This window comes from Arachis hypogaea, chromosome 14 (assembly GCF_003086295.3).
Source record: "Arachis hypogaea cultivar Tifrunner chromosome 14, arahy.Tifrunner.gnm2.J5K5, whole genome shotgun sequence".
NCBI classification, from domain to species: Eukaryota; Viridiplantae; Streptophyta; class Magnoliopsida; order Fabales; family Fabaceae; genus Arachis; species Arachis hypogaea.
The window spans coordinates 44,411,670-44,431,598 of record NC_092049.1 but is presented as its reverse complement, the minus strand read 5'-3'; the positions used below and the strand labels follow the sequence as shown (position 1 = coordinate 44,431,598).

The window sequence follows — 19,929 nt, the reverse complement described above, 5'->3', positions numbered from 1 at the left end:
ATTAATAAGATAGCACACTTTTCTGCAACTCGTTGGGAGACGACCTGAGACTTAAACTCCCAGTAATTTTTAATTTAAACTCTCTGTGACATATTTCTAAATTGACAGGCAGATTTTCGGTGAGTTAAGAACTATACTTGCAACGTAACTATTTTAATAATTTTTAATTCACCAACTTCTGTGCCTCATCATCCTTCTTCCTCATACTAAAAATATAAGTAAAAGAACTTCCAGATCATAGGGCAACAATAAAGTAAATCATTGAGGAAGCACTAACAAGGTCAAACGACAATCACACCCAAAGGCAATTCACAGGTTAAAGCTTCACGGCTTATTGCTCAAGTTGCGAATAGAAAACAGAGAATTGCAAACAACTTCAAGAAAGCACCAAGAAGGGAATTGTCCATTGTTCATCCTCAAAGAGTGGTAATCATACATACAATGTTCTTAATTGGAAGCCCAAAAGATGCTTGATCAAGACATCATCAAAAGTTGAACATTCGTAGAGTGGCTACTCAATTTAAATTCCAAGATGAACAATGAAACTTAGATTACACCAATACAATGCATTTGCAACCAAAATTTCACATCAACAAACAAGGAAATGCATTGGTGATTTCAATTTTCTACCATCAAAAGTCATAAAAGAAGTTGCACCATTCATACAATATGCCTACAAGAGATAAATTGAACACATATGATGGCCAAGTCATATGAATCAGACAAAATATTTATTGAGGCATTTTATCGAACATGTGGTATGCAATGTGCAAGTTCATCACAATTAAGCTCAAATTTGATCATAACCAACCCAACAATCAAGCAACAACACTTTGCAATACAAAGAAACAACAAAGAAAGCAACTAATGGAATCTAAGCAACATAAAAGAAATGAAAGCAATTGCAAAAATATTAACATAAATAGAAAGAAAAAGCAAGAACCTGAGATATAATAGGTTGAAAAAAACAAGATCTAGGGAGGAACAATGGCACTCCTTATAGCCACTGCGAAATCACGGCGTTTGGGTTCATCGAAAAAAGAAGCGCCGGAAGAGAGAACTCACCGGTGGTGGATAAAGAAAAGAGAAGGGAAAGAAAGAAAGAAAAGAGAAGAGGAGTAAGAGAAAGAGAGAGAGAGAGAGAAGGGTCACCGGCGGTGGCCGATGGCAGGGACCGGCGGAGCTGGGTAGAGAAGAGAGAGAGAGCAGCTATGGAGAAAAGAAGAAAAGAGAGGAGCTGCCTCTCAACAGGGCAGGTTGCCCTGTTAACGCCCAAAACGCGATGTGTGCGGGCGCACAAGGGCCTGTGTGGACGCACAAAAACGAAAACTTAGAAAGGGTGCGAACGCATATAGTGTGCGATCGCTGCAACCAGAGAGGTTGCATAAATACGTGCGGACGCACAAAGATGTGCGTCTGCATAGATAGGTTTTCTTTTTTTTTGTTTAACTTGAGGACAAAATCATGTGTGCGTGTGCACACAGGTTCGTGTGCACGCACAGAGACCAAAAATGGGGGAGGTTGAGCACGCGCACAAGCTGTTACCTCGCTCCCACCAGAGGGGTGTACAATTGGTGTGTGGGCGCACACGTCTGTGCAGACGCACAGATGAAGTATGAGAGGGGATGTGTGCATACACACGCATCTGTGTGCACGCACAGATCAGAGAAAATAGGGCAGCGCGCACGCACAAGCTGTTCTGGCGCTGCGACCAGAGGGCATATTAAGTCGTGTGCGGACACACAGGTGCATGCGATCACACAGGTGGCGAAAAACACAATTTTTTGCGCATGCACAGCTTGGTGCGTACGCACAGATGCCCTGTTTCAGAAAATTATTTTCTCTTCAAAACTAAGGTTCCTACCCTTATCATATCAACATACCAAACCTAAATCATTCAAACAAGCACAATTTCATGTTCCACAAGTAGTTTAACTTATTCAACTTAAAATCATCAAACCAAACCTAAACTACTCATTATATCACAAGAAAGCAAATAATTGAAAAGGCTATAAACAAGAGATAAATTGGAACAATGTTACCATGGTGGGGTATCTCCCACCGAGCACTTTGGTTTAGAGTCCTAAGTTGGACTTGCATGGCTTCATTTGTCACTTGGAAACTTCACCAAGGAGGAAAATCTCCAACTCCTTGGCATTCTTGGGTTGAGTATGATCCTTTGAATTTGACTTCTTGGCAACAGCCTCTTCTTCTTGCTCTTTGCCATCCTCAATCACTTGATCTTCAACGATGTCGCACCCAAAAATAGAATAAGCTTCAAGAACAGGCTTGTTGGACTCTTCCAAAGTGAACTTGACTAACTTGCCATCCAACTCGAAAGAATAGACTCCCGAATATGCATCTAGCTTGAAACGGGCCGTCTTTAGTAATGGTCTTCCAAGGAGTATGGACAATGGCTTGTTGGAGTCAATGGGAGGGGTTTCCAAAATGTGAAAATCAACTTGGAAGAGCAATCTTTGAATATTAACGAGCACATTCTCTGCAATCCCCACAACTGACACAATACGTTTATCGGCTAGCACAGACCTCGCCCCGGACCTCTTTAGGGGTGACAAATTCAATCTTTCATAAATGGGGAGTGGCATAATGCTTATGCACGCCCCCAGATCACACATACAGTCCATGAATTTCATCCCACCAATCAAGCAAGTGACCAAACATGGGCCGGGATCATTGCATTTTTCAGGAAGTAAAGAAGAGATAGAATCATCTACCGGCTTTGTGTTGAGGTTTCCAAGCTTGTCTTTGTGAGTGCAAACATCTTTAAGGAACTTGGCATATTTGGGCACTTGTTGAATGGCTTGGAAGAGGGGGACGCTGACTTCAACCTTCTTAAAAACTTCCACCATATTGGGGTCAAGCTCTTCTTGTTTCTTGGCCTTTTTGTTACTTGCTTATTAAGAAAGGTTCAATCTTTAAATTTTAGAATCATATCTTTTAGTTTCTTGTTAGTCAAGTAATCAACTTTAATTTTCAAAATCAAATCTTTTTAATTTTTTTTTCAAATCTTTTTTCAAAATAGATTTCAATCATATCTTTTTCAAAACTATCTAACTACTTTCCTCTCTCTGATTTTCGAAAATCACTAACCAATTTTTCAAAAATCTTTTTAATTAAGTAATTTATTTAATTTTCAAAATTTATTTTGTTTCTCTTTTTGATTTTCGAATTTTAACTACATTTTAAAATTAAAATAAAAATATTTTCTTTTAGTTTTAAATTAAATTCGAATTCTCTCCCCCTCTCTCATCTCGTTCTATTTATTTATTTATTTATTTACTAACACTCCTCTCCCACTCAAAATTCGAACCCCCTCTCCTTCTCTGTGTTCGAATTTTTCTCTTTTCCTTCTTCTATTCTTCTCTTCTTATACTCACATAAAAGAATCTCTATACTGTGACATAGATGATTCCATATTTTCTGTTCTCTTCTTTTTCATATGAGCAGAAACAAGGATAAGAGCATTCTTGTTGAAGCTGATCCTGAACCTGAAAGGACTCTGAAGAGGAAGCTAAGGGAAGCTAAGGCACAACTCTCTAGAGAAGACCTGACAGAAATTTTTGAAAATGAATGAGACATGGCCGAACCCAATAACAATAGTGGAGATGCAAGGAAGAGGCTTGGTGACTTTATTGCACCCTCTTCTAACTTCTATGGAAGAAGCATCTCACTTCCTGCAATTGGAGCAAACAACTTTGAGCTTAAGCCTCAATTAGTTTCTCTAATGCAGCAGAATTGCAAGTTTCATGGATTTCCAATGGAAGATCCTCATCAGTTTTTAGCTAAATTCTTGCAAATCTGTGACACTGTCAAGACCAATGGAGTTGATCTCGAGGTCTACAGGCTTATGCTTTTCCCTTTTGCTGTAAGAGACAGAGCTAGAACATGGTTGGATTCACAACCTAAGGAAAGCCTGAACTCTTGGGATAAGCTGGTCAGTGCTTTTCTGGCCAAATTCTTTCCATGTCAAAAGATAAGCAAGCTTAGAGTGGAAATCCAAACCTTCAGACAGAAGGAAGGAGAATCCCTCTATGAAGCTTGTGAAAGATATAAGCAATTGATCAAAAGGTGTCCTACTGACATGCTTCCAGAATGGAGCATCATATGTATATTCTATGATGGTTTATCTGAGTAGTCAAAAATGTCATTGGACCATTCTGCAGGAGGATCTCTTCATCTGAAAACCCCTACAGAAGCTCAGGAACTCATTGAAATGGTTGCAAATAACCAGTTTATGTACACCTCTGAGAGGAATCCTGTGAACAATGGGACACCTCAGAAGAAGGGAGTTCTTGAAATTGAAACTCTGAATGCCATATTGGCTCAGAATAAAATATTAACTCAGCAAGTCAATATGATTTCTCAGAGTCTGAATGGATTGCAAGCCGCATCCAACAGTACTAAGGAAGCATCTTCTGAAGAAGAAGCTTATGATCCCGAGAACCCTGCAATGGCAGAGGTGAATTACATGGGAGAACCCTATGGAAACACCTATAATCCTTCATGGAGAAATCATCCAAATCTTTCATGGAAGGACCAACAGAAGCCTCAACATGGCTTCAATAATAATGGTGGAAGAAATAGGTTTAGCAATAGCAAATCTTTTCCATCATCTTCTCAGCAACAGACAGAGAATTCTGAACAGAGCCATTCTGGCTTGGCAACCATAGTCTCTAATCTATCCAAGACCACACTAAGTTTCATGAATGAAACAAGGTCCTTCATTAGAAATTTGGAGGCACAGGTTGGTCAGCTGAGTAAGAAGATTACTGAAACTATCCCAGTACTCTCCCAAGCAATACAGAAGAAAATTCCAAGAGAGAGTGCAAGGCCATAACCATGACCAACATGGCCGAACCTGGAGAGAGTGAGGAGGACGTGAGTCCCAGTGAGAAAAGCCTCATGGGACGTCTTCTGGACAGAAAGGAGTTTCCCTTTGAGGAACCAAAGGAATCTGAGGCTCATACAGAGACCATAGAGATTCCATTGAACTTCCTTCTGTTATTCATGAGCTCTGATGAATATTCTTCCTCATAAGAGGATGAAGATACCATTGAAGAGCATGTTGCTAAGTATCTAGGAGCAATCATGAAACTGAATGCCAAGTTATTTTTGGTAATGAGACTTGGGATGATGAACCCCCCTTGTTAACTAATGAACTGAGTGCATTAATGAGGCAGACATTACCTCAGAAGAAACCGGACCCCGGAAAATTCTTCATACCTTGTACCATAGGCACCATGACCTTTGAGAAGGCTCTGTGTGACCTGGGGTCAGGGATAAACCTCATGCCACTCTCTGTAATGGAGAAATCGGGAATCTTTGAGGTACAAGTTGCAAGAATCTCATTAGAGATGGCAGACAAATCAATGAAACAGGCTTATGGACTAGTAGAGGACGTGCTAGTGAAGGTTGAAGACCTTTACATATCTGCTGATTTCATAATCCTAGACACTGGGAAGGATGAGGATGAATCCATCATCCTTGGCAGACCCTTCCTAGCCACAGCAAAAGCTGTGATTGATGTTGACAGAGGAGAGTTGGTCCTTCAGTTGAATGAGGACTACCTTGTATTCAAGACTCAAGGTTCTCCTTCTGTAACCATGGAGAGGAAGCATGAAAAGCTTTTCTCAATACAGAGTAAAACAAAACCCCCACATTCAAACTCTAAGTTTGGTGTTGAGAGGCCCTAACCTTGCTCTAATTATCTGTGAGGCTCCATGAGAGCTCACTGTCAAGCTATTGACATTAAAGAAGTGCTTGTTGGGAGGCAACCCAATGTTATTTAATTATATTTATTTATTTTCCATTGCTATTTTATATTTTCTTTAGGTTAATGATCATGTGAAGTCATAAAAATAACTGAAAAATTAAAAATAGAATGAAAAACAGCATGAAAAATAGCTCACCCTGGAGGAAGAGCTTACTGGAGTTTAAACGCCAGTAAGAGTAGCAGAATGGGTGTTAAACGCCCAGTCTGGCACCATTCTGGGTGTTCAACGCCAGAAATAGGCACCAGACTGGCGTTTAACGCCAGAACAGAGTATCTACTTGGCGTTTAACGCCAAGAATGGGAGAAAAGCTGGTGTTAAACGCCAGAAACAAGCAGCAACCTGGCGTTTAACGCTAGAAGTGCACTCTAAGGGCGTTTTGCACGCCTAAAAGGAGCAGGGATGCTAAGTCCTTAACCCCTCAGAATCTGTGGACCCCACATGATTCGCACCTATCCACCTCTTCTTCTCTCCTCTTCATACCCTTTTATAACACTCTTCCCCAAATACCCCTCACCAATCACATCCATAACTCTTCCCCAAATAACCTTCACCACTCACATCCATCCCCTCTTCCCCAAAAACCTCACCTACCTCCAAATTCAAAATCCTTTCCCTCCCAAACCCAACCCTAATACACGTAACCTAACCCTTCCCCCACCCCTATATAAACCCCTCAACTTTACCTCATTTTCACACATTACAAACACTTCTTTCCCCCTTGGCTGAATACACAATTCCCCTCCATCTCCTCCATTTTCTTCTTCTTCTACTATTTTCCTTATTCTTTTGCTCGAAGACGAGCAAATATTTTAAGTTTGGTGTGGTAAAAGTGTTACTTTTTGTTTTTCCCATAACCAATAATGGCACCTAAGGCCAGAGAAACCTCAAGAAAGAGAAAAGGGAAGGCAATTGCTTCTACCTCTGAGTCATGCGAGATGGAGAGATTCATCTCAAAGGTCCATCAAGACCACTTCTATGAAGTTGTGGCCAAGAAGAAGGTGATCCCTGAGGTCCCTTTCAAGCTCAAAAGGAGTGAGTATCCGGAGATCTGACATGAGATTAAAAGAAGAGGATGGGAAGTTCTCTCCAATTATATTCAACAAGTCGGGATCTTAATGGTTCAAGAGTTCTATGCAAATGCATGGATCACTAAGAACCATGATTAAAGTATGAACCTGAATCCAAAGAATTGGCTTACAATGGTTCGGGGGAAATACTTAGATTTCAGTCCAGAAAATGTAAGGTTGGCGTTCAACTTTCCAATGATGCAAGAAAACACACGCCCCTACACTAGAAGGGTCAACTTTGATCAAAGGTTAGACCAAGTCCTCATAGACATATGTGAGGAAGGAGCTCAATGGAAAATTGACTCGAGAGCCAAGCCGGTTCAACTAAGAAGGCATGACCTCAAGCCAGTGGCTAGGGGATGGTTAGAGTTCATCCAACGCTCAATCATTCCCACTAGCAACCGCTCTGAAGTTACTATAGACCAAGCCATCATGATCCATAGTATCATGATTGGGGAGGAAGTGGAAGTTCATGATATTATACCTCAAGAACTCTACAAGGTGGCTGACAAGTTCTCCACTTTGGCAAGGTTAGCCTTCCCTCACCTCATTTATCACCTCTGCAATTCGGCTGGAATTGACATAGAGGGAGACATCCTCATTGAAGAGGACAAGTCCATCACTAAAAAGAGGATGGAGCAAACAAGAGAGCCCACTCATGGACCTCAACAAGAGCATGAGGAAATTCCTCATCATGAAATCCCTAAGATGCCTCAAGGGATGCACTTTCCTCCATAGAACTATTGGGAGAAAATTAACACCTCCCTAGGAGAATTGAGTTCCAACATGGGACAACTAAAGGTGGAGCACCAAGAGCATTCCATCATTCTCCATGAGATTAGAGAAGATCAAAGAGCTATGAGGGAGGAGCAACAAAGGCAAGAAAGAGACATAGAGGAGCTCAAGAACACCATTGGTTCTTCAAGAGGAAGAAGATGCCACCCTCACTAAGGTGGACATGTTCCTTAATCTCCTTGTCTATTTAATTTTTCTGTTTTCGTTCTCTATGCTTCATTTTTAATTATGTTTGTGTCTTACTACATAATCATTAGTGTCTAGTGTCTATGTCTTAAAGCTATAAATGTCCTATGAATCCATCACCTTTCTTAAATGAAAAATGTTTTAACAACAAAAGAACAAGAAGAACATGAATTTCGAATCCGTCCTTGAAATTGGTTTAATTATTTTGATGTGGTGATAATACTTTTTTTTTTCTGAATGAATGCTTGAACAGTGCATATGTCTTTTGAATTTGTTGTTTATGAATGTTAAAATTATTGGCTCTTGAAAGAATGATGAGAAAGGAGAAATGTTATTGATAATCTAAAAAATCATAAAATTAATTCTTGAAGCAAGAAAAAGCAGTGAAAAACAAAGCTTGCAAAAAAAAATGGCGAAAAAAAAAAAGAAGAGAAAGAAAAAGAAAAAGCAAGCAGAAAAAGCCAGTAACCCTTTAAACCAAAAGGCAAGGGTAAAAAGGATCCAAGGCTTTGAGCATTAGGATAGGAGGGCCTAAAGGAACAAAATCCTGGCCTAAGCGGCTAAAGCAAGCTGTCCCTAACCATGTGCTTTTGGCGTGAAGGTGTCAAGTTAAAAGCTTGAGAGTGAGCGGTTAAAGTCATGATCCAAAGTAAAAAGAGTGTGCTTAAGAACCCTGGACACCTCTAATTGGGGACTCTAGCAAAGATGAGTCACAATCTGAAAAGGTTCACCCAGTTATGTGTCTGTGGCATTTATGTATTCGGTGGTAATACTGGAAAATAAAGTGCTTAGGGCCACGGCCAAGACTCATAAAGTAACTGTGTTCAAGAATCAACATACTGAACTAGGAGAATCAATAACACTATCTAAATTCTGAGTTCCTATAGATGCGAATCATTCTGAACTTCAAAGGATAAAGTGAGATGCCAAAACTGTTCAGAGGCAAAAAGATACTAGTCCCGCTCATCTAATTAGAGCTAAGTTTCATTGATATTTTGGAATTTATAGTATATTCTCTTCTTTTTATCCTATTTGATTTTCAGTTTCTTAGGGACAAGCAACAATTTAAGTTTGGTGTTGTGATGAGCGGATAATTTATACGCTTTTTGTCAATGTTTTTTGGTAGTTTTTAGTAGGATCTAGCTACTTTCTAGTGTATTTCTATTAGTTTTTTGGTGCGCTCTCAATTGCGTTGGAAAGTAGACATCCAGGGCTTTCCAGCAATATATAATTGTCCATACTTTGCCCGAGTTTTAACATGCAAACTGGCGTTCAAACACCAACTTCCAACCCTATTCTGAAGTTAAACGCCAGAAACAGGTTGCAAATCAGAGTTAAACGCCAGAAACAGGCTACAACCTGGCATTTGATGCACGAAAACTTGTCTCTCAACAAATTTTCCTTCGGCAAGTATACCGAATTGTCGTCAAGTAATAACTCACAAAAGAGTGAGGTCGAATCCCACAGGGATTGATTGGTCAAGCAACTTTAATTGGAAGAATGTTCTAGTTGAGCTAAGCAGAAATTGGGTTGAGAATTGCAGGAAATTAAATGGCGGGAAAGTAAACTGCAGAAAATAAATAACAGAAGATAAATTGCAGAATCTTAAATGGGGAAGGGGAGTTTAGCATGAAAGTAAATAGCAGAAAGTAAAGAGAATGGGTAATATCATAAATGGGGAGTTCATTGGGCTTAGAAGATGTTGCATTCTCCAGATCAAGTTCATTTTCATCTCTTCCTCAATCAATGCATTCATTGATCTCCTTGGCAATCTTAAGTGATTGAATTCCAATTCCTTGGTAATTCAATCTCTCAAATCATATCAATAGCCAATTTCTTGGTCTAATTGCTCATGAGAAGAGATGAAGTGTGGTCACTGATTATACCACATGTATTTCCAAATCAAAGTATTGGGAGAATTATATGTCACCATATCCGCCCAAAGCCCAATTTGGTCCAACATGAGAAAGCAATTCTAGCATGATCTCTTCATTCCTCTTCCAAGGTTCAGAAGAGATCCAAGTATGAATAGCTTCTTTTCCAAGATAACTACTCAATTGGATGAAGATTGAAAGCTTTCTAGTAAAATTAAGAGAAAAGAGAGAAGAAGGATAATGAAAACTATTATTGATCCATCAAATTACAACAGAGCTCCCTAACCCAATGAAAGGGGTTTAGTTGTTCATAGCTCTGGGAATGAAAAGCATAGATGGAGAATACATTCTGAGAATTAAACTAAAAGTTACAGAGTAAGTAAAATACAGAGAGTAATTCTAATAATGCCAAAAGCTCCTCTTTCTAGTTCAAAGTTCTCCCTATTTATACTATTCTTCTGATCTTCTAGTTGGCTCTTCAAGTCTTGGATATGGGCCTTTGCATCTTGAGTTGAAGCAGTTATCTTCTTCAGTGGGCTTAGCTTATCTATTTAACGTTAAGTGAAAGTGTGGGTTCGAGAACGTTAGTGATAATCACCTTTTTCACTAACGTTCCTAACCCAAGGATGCTCCACGTTAACTTCAATGTTAGTGGCATCAACGTGACCACTAACGTTGCCTCTTGGTCCTTTGCACACGTTATTGGGACTTACTTTTTCCAATAACGTTGAGAATCCTCCTTTCTCTCTACGTTAGAGTTCACGTTAGTGTGGCTAACGTGACCTTTAACGTAGGCTTGCCACATCTTCGAGAACGTTAGTGACACTTACCTTTGTCACTAACGTTCCAAAATGCCCCTACTTCCCACATTAGAGTTCATGTTAACTAGGTTAACGTGGCTTCTAATGTGGTATTGCTAGCCATCTCCAACATTAGTGACAAAGGTGAGTGTCACTAACATTGGCTCATCATCCCTTTTACTCACGTTAGCTTCCACGTTAATGTAGTTAATGTGGGAGTTAACGTGGCTCATAGTGGCTCATCCCAACGTTAGTGACAAAGGTGAGTGTCACTAACGTTGGCGATTCTTTGCTCCCTCCACGTTAGAGTCCACGTTAACTGAGTTAACGTGGCAACTAACGTGGCTCAAAGTGGCTTAGCTCAACGTTAGTGACAAAGGTGAGTGTCACTAACGTTGGTCATTCTTTTGTTTCCCCACGTTAGAGTCCACGTTAACTGAGTTAACGTGGCTCTTAACATGGCCAATATGAGCTTGGTCCAACGTTAGTGACAAAGGTGAGTGTTACTAACGTTGGCTTTATTTTCTTCTTCCACGTTAACTACCACGTTAATATAGTTAACGTGGCAATTAACGTGGGCTATGATGGCTTCGAGGACGTTATTGGCGATTACTTTTCTCATTAACGTTGCAAGCTAGCTCCCCTTCCACGTTAGAGGTCACGTTAGTTAGACTAACGTGGCTGCTAACGTGGTTTTTCCTTGCTTCCTTTGTCCTGAAATCAAGCAATAAAGTGCATCAAACTTCTAGTCCAAGTTATGAGATATGCATCATCCAATTTGTCATTCAATTCATGCATAATTCGCATGAATTCATATAAAAATCACAATGTTAGCTTGAATCAAGATGTAAGTGAAATTCTACCCAAAACTTGCTTATTTCCTAAGAAAGTGCATGAAACTACCCTAAAACCATAAAGAAAAGGTCAGTGAAACTGGCCAAAATGCCCTGGTATCAGCGTTTAACTCCAAAAAGAGTCTCTACACATGAAAGCTCAATGCTCAGCCCAAGCACACACCATGTGGGCCCGGAAGTGGATTTCTGCATCAATTACTTATCTTCTGTAACCCTAGCTACTAGTTTAGTATAAAAACTACTTTTAGTGATTTATTTCAGGTCGTCGTTTTAATCATCTTTGGATGTTTAGTCCCTAGACCTTTGAGGCTGGCCATTCGGCCATGCTTAGACTATTTTCACTTATGTATTTTCTACGGTGGAGTTTCTACACCCCATAGATTAAGGTGTGGAGCTCTGTTGTTCCTCATGAATTAATGCAAAGTACTATTATTTTTCTATTCAATTCAAGCTTATTCTTATCCCAAGATATTCACTCGTACTTCAACCTGATGAATGTGATGATCCGTGACACTCATCATTATTCTCACTTATGAAAGCGTGTCTGACAACCACTTCCATTCTATCTGCAGTAGCTTGAGTGTGTATCTCTTAGCCTCTTGATCGTGAGATCAGAGTCTTCGTGGTATAAGCTAGAATTATTGGCGGCCATTCCTGAGATCCAGAAGGTCTAAACCTTGTCTGTGGTATTCCGAGTAGGATCTGGGAAGGGATGACTGTGACGAGCTTCAAACTCGCGAGTGTTAGGCGTAGTGACAGACGCAAAAGGATCAATGGATCCTATTCCAACATGAGTGAGAACCGACAGATGATTAGCCGTGCGGTGACAGCGCATTTGGACCATTTTCACTGAGAGGACGGGAAGTAGCCATTAACAACGGTGATGGCCAACATACAGCTTGCCATGGAAAGGAGTATGAATGATTGGATGAAGACAGTAGGAAAGCAGAGATTCAGAAGGAACAAAGCATCTCCATACGCTAATCTGAAATTCCTACCACTGAATTGCATAAGTATCTCTATCCTATTTTATATTTTAATTATATTTTAATCATCAAAATCCCATAACCATTTGAATCTGCCTGACTGAGATTTACATGATGACCATAGCTTGCTTCAAGCCGACAATCTCCGTGGGATTGACCCTTACTCACGTAAGGTTTATTACTTGGATGACCCAGTGCACTTGCTAGTTAGTTGTGCGGAGTTATGAAAGATAGTTGAGATTAAGATCGTGCGTACCAAGTTTTTGGCGCTTTGAGATCACAATTTCGTGCACCGACCGCCAATGTAGTATCCTCTTGGAGTTGAGGGCACTCATCGGTGTAATGAGTGTTACAAGTACAAACACCACATATCCTTGATGGTCCTTCGATCCTTGGAGGTTGAGGCGGAGCATTTATCAAAGCTTGAGGAATTTGTTGCCCTTGGGTGATTTGTCGCAACAAGATTGTCATCTCATCGAGGGTCTTGGTCAAAATAGCATCTCCGGAGGGAGAAACTTCACTCAAATCTTTCAGTTGTGAACTCCTTGCCCTTGAGTGCTGAGTTGAGTCCGCCAAGTATGATGTAACTTTCCATGCTTCTGCAGCGGTCTTGTTTTTGGTCAATGATCCTCCACTCACGGCATCTAGGAGGAGCTTGTCTTGATGGTGCATCCTTTGACAGAAATAACTGATAAAAACCAACTCATCAATCCTGTGGTGAGAGCAGGCCTCCAGCAACTTCTTAAATCTCTCCCAGTATTCATACAAAGTCTCCCCATCTCGTTGCACAATGCAAGAGATCTCTCTTCGCAACTTGTCTGTTTTTTGAGGAGGGTAGAACTTTTCCAAAAATTCTTTACACAACAAGTCCCAATTGGATCTAACTTCACCCAGTTGAGTATAAAACCACTCTGCTTTTCCCTCCAAAGAGAAAGGGAAAGCGAAGACCAACACTGTGGCTTCATCCGCCCCATGTTTTCTCGCAGTTGCACATACAACTTGGAAATCCTTTAAATGCTTTAGAGGATCCTCCCCAGGCAGTCCATTGTATTTGGGTAGCAAGTTTATTGTACCGGACTTGAGCTCAAAATTTAGGTCTAAAGCCAGATACAAAATTTGAAGCGGTTGCAAGTCAAGATTAGGAGCTCCGGCCTCCTTCAAGGTGATTCTTCGAGGTGGGTCCGCCATGACGGTGTCACCTGAGTCACTTAAAGAGAGTTCAGTACTCCCCACAGATGAATATAGAGTCTCCTCATTGATTGGAGAATGATATTCACGGATGGGTGGTGATAGTGAATTCGAGTGCTCCTCAAGGGAGCCTGATTCACTATCCACAAAAGCTAGCCGGTGCCGAGCTTGCCTTATATGAGTTAAAGTTCTTTCAATTTCTGGATCAAAAGTGGCCAAGCTCGGGTCTGGAAGCGATCGTGTCATTCAACTGAGGAGGCAATGAAAACCATGCAATTATGAAAAGCAAAATAAAAATATGCAAGTAAACAAGAACCACTTAACAATCAACGACTACTAAGACCAACTAAAGAGAAAAGTAGTATCTACAATTAGTGCTAAGTAGAAAATCAAAAATCAAGTATTTACACTATTCATATTCACTTATTTACAACAACCAAAATTGTAGCACTCAATGCACTTAAATTGAACTCTCCGGCAACGGTGGCAAAATTTGACGGTGATGGCCGATTTGCATATAGGTTAGGAACTTGATTATCTAGAATGGAATTAGCGTTGTAAGTATAGTCCTAACCCAACAAGTTGGCCATCAATCAAATTAGAAACTCACAGGATGTGTCACAATTCAAAACTAATTCAAAACTGAGAGTATTTGACTCCCGAGTCGTCTTCCAAGGAGTACTTTAGAACAATGAGTGTGCAAATCCGGTTGTAGTGATCAAGGGGTTGTCAAAGAGGATATAAACATATAAAGCAATAAAAGAACATGTAAAATTGTAATGATTGAACTAATGAAGAAATTAAAGAACCGACTATGTAATATAAACAAGTAAAGTATAAAAGAGATTAATATAGAAACATATGAAAGATTGAAAGCATCAAAAAGAGTTTCGGCTTGGAGTGAGCTAAGGGTCCTTTCCTTGTTGGAACCACAACTATGACAATTATGATGGATTAATCTTACTTGATCAACCCTCACATCAAAAAGTAAGTTATATGAGCATAATTGTTCCCAACCCACAAATCCTAAATTGCTTGCTAATTGCTTTAGCAACAAATTAGCGTTAGTGGGAACAAGAACAATTAACAATCCAAGAATTGAAACTAAATGTTGGACATTCTAACTCTAGAAACCTAATTGCTCATTTTACCCAAGCCAAGAACCAAAAATTTAGCCTAAAACTATGTTTGACATTTTGTCAAACACTTGGTGGGCAAAAACCTTAAACATGGAGAAAATGAGAAAAGGCTTGAAACTAAAGGCAACAATTGATCTCAATCAACAAGAATAACACAAGAAAGCATGAAACAAACATCAAACATCAAATTCATCAACAAGAGATTAAAATTGCAACAGAGAAGCAAAATTGAACTATAACTTGAATTAGAAGAAAGAGTAATGACAATGTAACTATAAAGAGTAATAACAAGAGAATACTTACAATGAAAGCTAGCAAAATCCAAGATAAAAAATGGAAATGGAACTTGAATGTAAAACCCTAATATAAACCCTAATAGAGATGATGAAAAACTTAGAGAAAAACTAAACTAAAAACATCCTACCACTACTCCTAAACTATCCTAATGATATGCTATGTTATGACCCTCATTTCCCCTCCAATATGAGCTAGAAGACTTCAGAAATGGGCTTCCAAAGGCCCCAAATTGTGAGTCAGGTGCTCTTTTAATGAAGGCATGTGCGGACACCTGTGCGAACGCACAGATGCGTGCGTCCGCACACCTTGCGAAAAATCCCGTCCTGTGTGTACGCACAGGTAGCCGTGCGTGTGCACACTAGGCGATGCTTGAATGGACGCGCGACACGCTCGAAGCAATCCACGTGCTCTGATTGGGCAGCCGTGCATACGCACAAGTGGCCATGCGTACGCACATGTCTCTGAGATCATCTCCTTGGCCATGCGTACGCACATGTCTCTGAGATCATCTCCTTTGATTCTTCATGTTTCCTCCACTTTGCATGCTTTTCTTCCATTTTCTCCAACCCATTCCTACCTTATACACCTAGAATCACTCACAAACAACATCAAGGCATCGAATGGAAGGCAAACGGAATAAAATAGATTGAATTAAGCACAAAAGAGCATATTTTCATAATCAAGCGCAATTTGAAAGGAAAGTTCAAAAGCATGCTATTCAAGGGAATAAGTGCAAGTTTATATGATGAAAATACATTCAATTCTAACAAAAAATCATCATCAAATATGGATTCATCACCATCCCCCTACTGTCTTTCCATTCTTTCCAAGCTCTGTTAGTTGCAGCAACGAAATCGTGCATACCTGCAGCCATTGCGTTCATTGATTCAAGCAAGGCAATCAGATTAAACGCCGGTTCAGAACTCAGAATCGCTTGATGGGGGCTATGCTTGTTTGCAGACATCGAGGTCCTGTTAACACCAAATGATCAACATAAGATGGTCAATCGGAACATATCCAGTTTAACTCTCAAGGGTACGTTTGGTCTGTGTTTTCATTTTCAGTACTTTCTATTTTCTAGATTTTGTGGAAAAAAAAAGTGAAAATAGTGAAAACAATAAAATCCTATTTTCATCTCCTGTTTTCACTTTTTTCTTTACAAAATCCAGAAAATATAAAATACTGAAAATAAAAATAGAAAATAAATACAAACCAAACACACCCTCACATTTTCAAAAGGGTAAATGGTGCACGAAAATTACTTCACAATGTAATTTCACACAACTAACCAGTAAGTGCACTGGGTCGTCTAAGTAATACCTTACGTGAGTAAGGGTCGAATCCCATGGAGATTGTTGGTTTGAAGCAATCTATGGTTATCTTGCAATTCTCAGTCAGGAAGTCAATTATATTTATTAGTTGAATTACGAATAAACAAGAGAGCATGGATTAAAGGTTACTTGTTATGCAGTAATGAAGAATATGTTGGAGTTTTGGAGATGCTTTGTCTTCAGAATCTCTGCTTTCCTCTGTCTTCTGATTCATGCACGCACGTCCTCCTATGGCAAGCTGTGTGTAGGTGGATCACCGTTGTCAATGGCTACCATCCATCCTTCCAGTGAAAAGGGTCCAGGTGCGCTGTCACCGCACGGCTAATCATCTGCAGGTTCTCAGTCGTACCGGAATAGGATTTACTATCCTTTTGCGTCTGTCACTACGCCCAGCACTCGCGAGTTTGAAGTTCGTCACGGCCATCCAATCCCAGAATCCTACTCGGAATACCACAGACAAGGTTTAGACTTTCTGGATTCTCATGAATGCCGCCAATGGATTCTAGCTTATACTACGGAGATTCTGATTAAGGAATCTAAGAGATATTCATTCAGTCTGATGTAGAACGGAGGTGATTGTCAGACACACATTCGTGTATTGAGGAAGGTGATGAGTGTCACTGATCATCACCTTCTCCATAGTTAGGCGCGAATGGATATCTTAGATAGGAACACGCATGTTTGAATGGAAAACAGAAGTACTTGCATTAATTCATCGAGGCACAGCAGAGCTCCTCACCCCTAACAATGGAGTTTAGAGACTCATGCCGTCAAAGAGAACAAAATTCAGATCTCAAATGTCATGAGATACAAAATAAATCTCTAAAAGTTGTTTAAATACTAAACTGGTAACCTAGGTTTACAGAAAATGAGTAGACTATGACAGATAGTGCAGAAATCCACTTCTGGGGCCCACTTGGTGTGTGTTGGGGCTGAGACTAAAGCTTCTCACGTGCCTGGGCTGTTTTGGGCGTTCAACGCCAGGTTGTAACCTGTTTCTGGCGTTGAACTCCACTTTGTAACTTGTTTCTGGCGCTGGACGCCAGACAGCAGCATGGAAATTATTATGAAAATTCCAAAAGAAATCTCTCCGAATAACTTGAATTCTATCCTATTTATACACTTTCTTCAAATGATCTTCAAGCCTTGAGTTGGGCCTTTGCTCTTGGTGGAATTGGGTTGAAAGAGGCCTTGGTTGATTGCTCTTGTAGTTTGGAGAAGAACCAAAGTGAACCAATTGAACCGGGTTGGAGTTTTGTAAAAGTTGGTGCAAAAGTTGGAGCAAAAGTTAGGGTCTAACTTTTGGTCTAACTTTTCATATCAGCCCACAAAATTTGCTGCTATCCACGTTGGGGCAAAAGTTAGGGGTCTAACTTTTGCTCCAACGTTGGCCTTCCTTAGTGCACTTGTGGCGCCAACGTTAGCCTCAAAGTTAGGGGCTAACGTTGGCGCAAACTTTTGCTCCTCCCCTTGTAGTTTTCATGTGCCAACGTTAGCCTCAAAGTTAGGGGCTAACGTTGGCGCAAACTTTTGGTGCCCAGGGAGTGTTTTTCTCATGCCAACGTTAGCCTCAAAGTTAGGGGCTAACGTTGGCACAAACTTTTGGTGCCCAGGGGTGATTTTCATGTGCCAACGTTAGCCTCAAATTTAGGGGCTAACGTTGGCGCAAACTTTTGGTACCCAGGGAGTGATTTTCAAGTTCCAACGTTAGCCCAAAAGTTAGGGGCTAACGTTGAGGCTAACTTTTCAACCAAAAGTTTGTGCAAAAGTTTGAGGCTAACTTTAGGTCTAGCTTTTTGCTTCCTGGTTCAATTTCACTTATTCCATTGTCTTCTCTTTACTCCTAGCTATTCCTTCTTGCTTCAACCTTTCTCCAAGCTTTCTTCACCTATCATTAATCAACCAAACACATCAAAGCTATGCTTAAAATCATGAGATATTCATTCTTTCATAATATGTGACAATTATAGTATAAAACCTCATGAAATAGCATGAATTCATACATGGTTGATTAAATCAAAGGAAACATGAAAATCTACCCAATTAGCTTGCTTATGGCTTAAGAAAGTGCATAATTCTAATGAAAACAAAAGAAAAAGACTAGTTAAAATAGGCTAAGATGACTTGTCATCATTGATTAGGAACACCCTTCGTGCTGGTGGTCCACCTGGCTCCAGGGATGCATATGTCTTTTAGAATCTTCTCCAGGCTCTTGTTTGTTCTCATCATTCTCCTATTGAAGGAGTCTGGATCATCTTTCAGCTGAGGTAGCTTTAAGATCTCTCTGATCTTGTCAGGGTGGGTATGAATAATCTTTCCTCTGACCACGGTTCGATAGTCATAGATATCAGATCCAGATAGTCTTTGTCTGTCTGTATGCCACATATTAGCATAGAACTCCTGGACCATATTCCTTCCCACTTTCGTTTCAGGATTAGCTAGGACCTCCCAGTTCCTGATTCGAATTTGCTCCTGGATCTCCGGATATTCGTCTTCTTTCAGATCGAATCTAACTTCCGGGATCACTGATCTTAGACCCATTATTTTATAATAATGGTCTGAATGTTCTTTAGATAAGAACTTCCCTTGATTCCAAAGTGGTTTTGGAACGCTCTCTTTCTTGCCTCTTGAAGTGAGTTGTTTTCCCTTAGGAGCCATGCTCTTAGTGATCATGGATAAACACACCAAACTTAGAGGTTTGCTTATCCTCAAGCAAAAGAAAAGAAAGGAGAGGGATAGAAGGAGAGCTAGGTGCAATTGTTGATGGAGGAGGGTGGAGGCCGAACCCATATATAAAGGGAGGGGGGTGGGTTCGAAAATTTTGAAAAGATATGATAAAAAGATTGATTTGGAAAAGATAAGATAGAAGATATGATAAGAGAGGATATAGTTTAAAATTGAAAAGATATGAAAAATTTTTGAAAAAGATATATCTAGATTTTGAAAAAGATAATGTGGAGATTTGAAAAAGATATTAGTTGAAAAAAATAGATTTGTTTTGAAAATTTGAAAAAGAGTTGGATTGAATTTGAAAAAGAGGGTTTGTGCTTATGGATTAAGATACATTTGATATTTTTAAGGTAGGGTTTTTAGAAATTAGGGATTTTAGAAATCAGGGTTCTTAACATGTTTATGCAAGAAATCATGAATTGAAGCATGAAAATTAAAATTAAAATGAAAAACATGAAGAAAAAATGAAGTTACCTCCTTCCCACCATCCTGGCGTTTGAACGCCCAAACGCTGCATGTTTTGGGCGTTCAACGCCCAAATGCTGCCTCTCCTGGGCGTTCAACGCCCAGCTGCTGCTTCTTTCAGGCGTTGAACGCCAGGAAGTCCTTTGTTACTGGGCGTTTTTCTGAACGCCCAGAATGCTGTAAATCTGGCGTTAAACGCCCAGAAAGAGCTTCTTTCTGGCGTTTAACGCCCAGATGGCTATCCTCACTGGCGTTCAACGCCCAGTGGATGCTTCTGTTGGGCGTTGAACGCCCAAAACAGACTTTTACTGGCATTTTCTTGCCAGTGAGCTCTTTTTCTCTGTTTTGTGTGCAGAATCCTTCTGTAACCCTGTGAACTTATGCAATTGATTATTTACCTTGTTATCAATGAACTTTATATA

At 40.0% G+C, this 19,929-nt stretch overlaps 1 protein-coding gene and 1 non-coding gene across 2 annotated transcripts; both read right to left on the bottom strand.

Moving 5' to 3' along the window:
- Positions 1–2,111: 2,111 nt before the first annotated feature.
- On the bottom strand, positions 2,112–13,791 carry LOC140178584 (uncharacterized). Its single transcript, XM_072215778.1, has 2 exons — positions 12,639–13,791; positions 2,112–2,914 (listed from the first exon to the last, which is right to left on the bottom strand). Exons 1-2 carry the CDS (start codon positions 13,789–13,791, stop codon positions 2,112–2,114), a joined length of 1,956 nt encoding a protein of 651 aa, XP_072071879.1.
- Positions 4,001–4,108, bottom strand: LOC112746273 (small nucleolar RNA R71). The gene has a single exon (XR_003174165.1). It is a non-coding gene; the product is annotated as a small nucleolar RNA R71 (small nucleolar RNA).
- Positions 13,792–19,929: the final 6,138 nt, after the last annotated feature.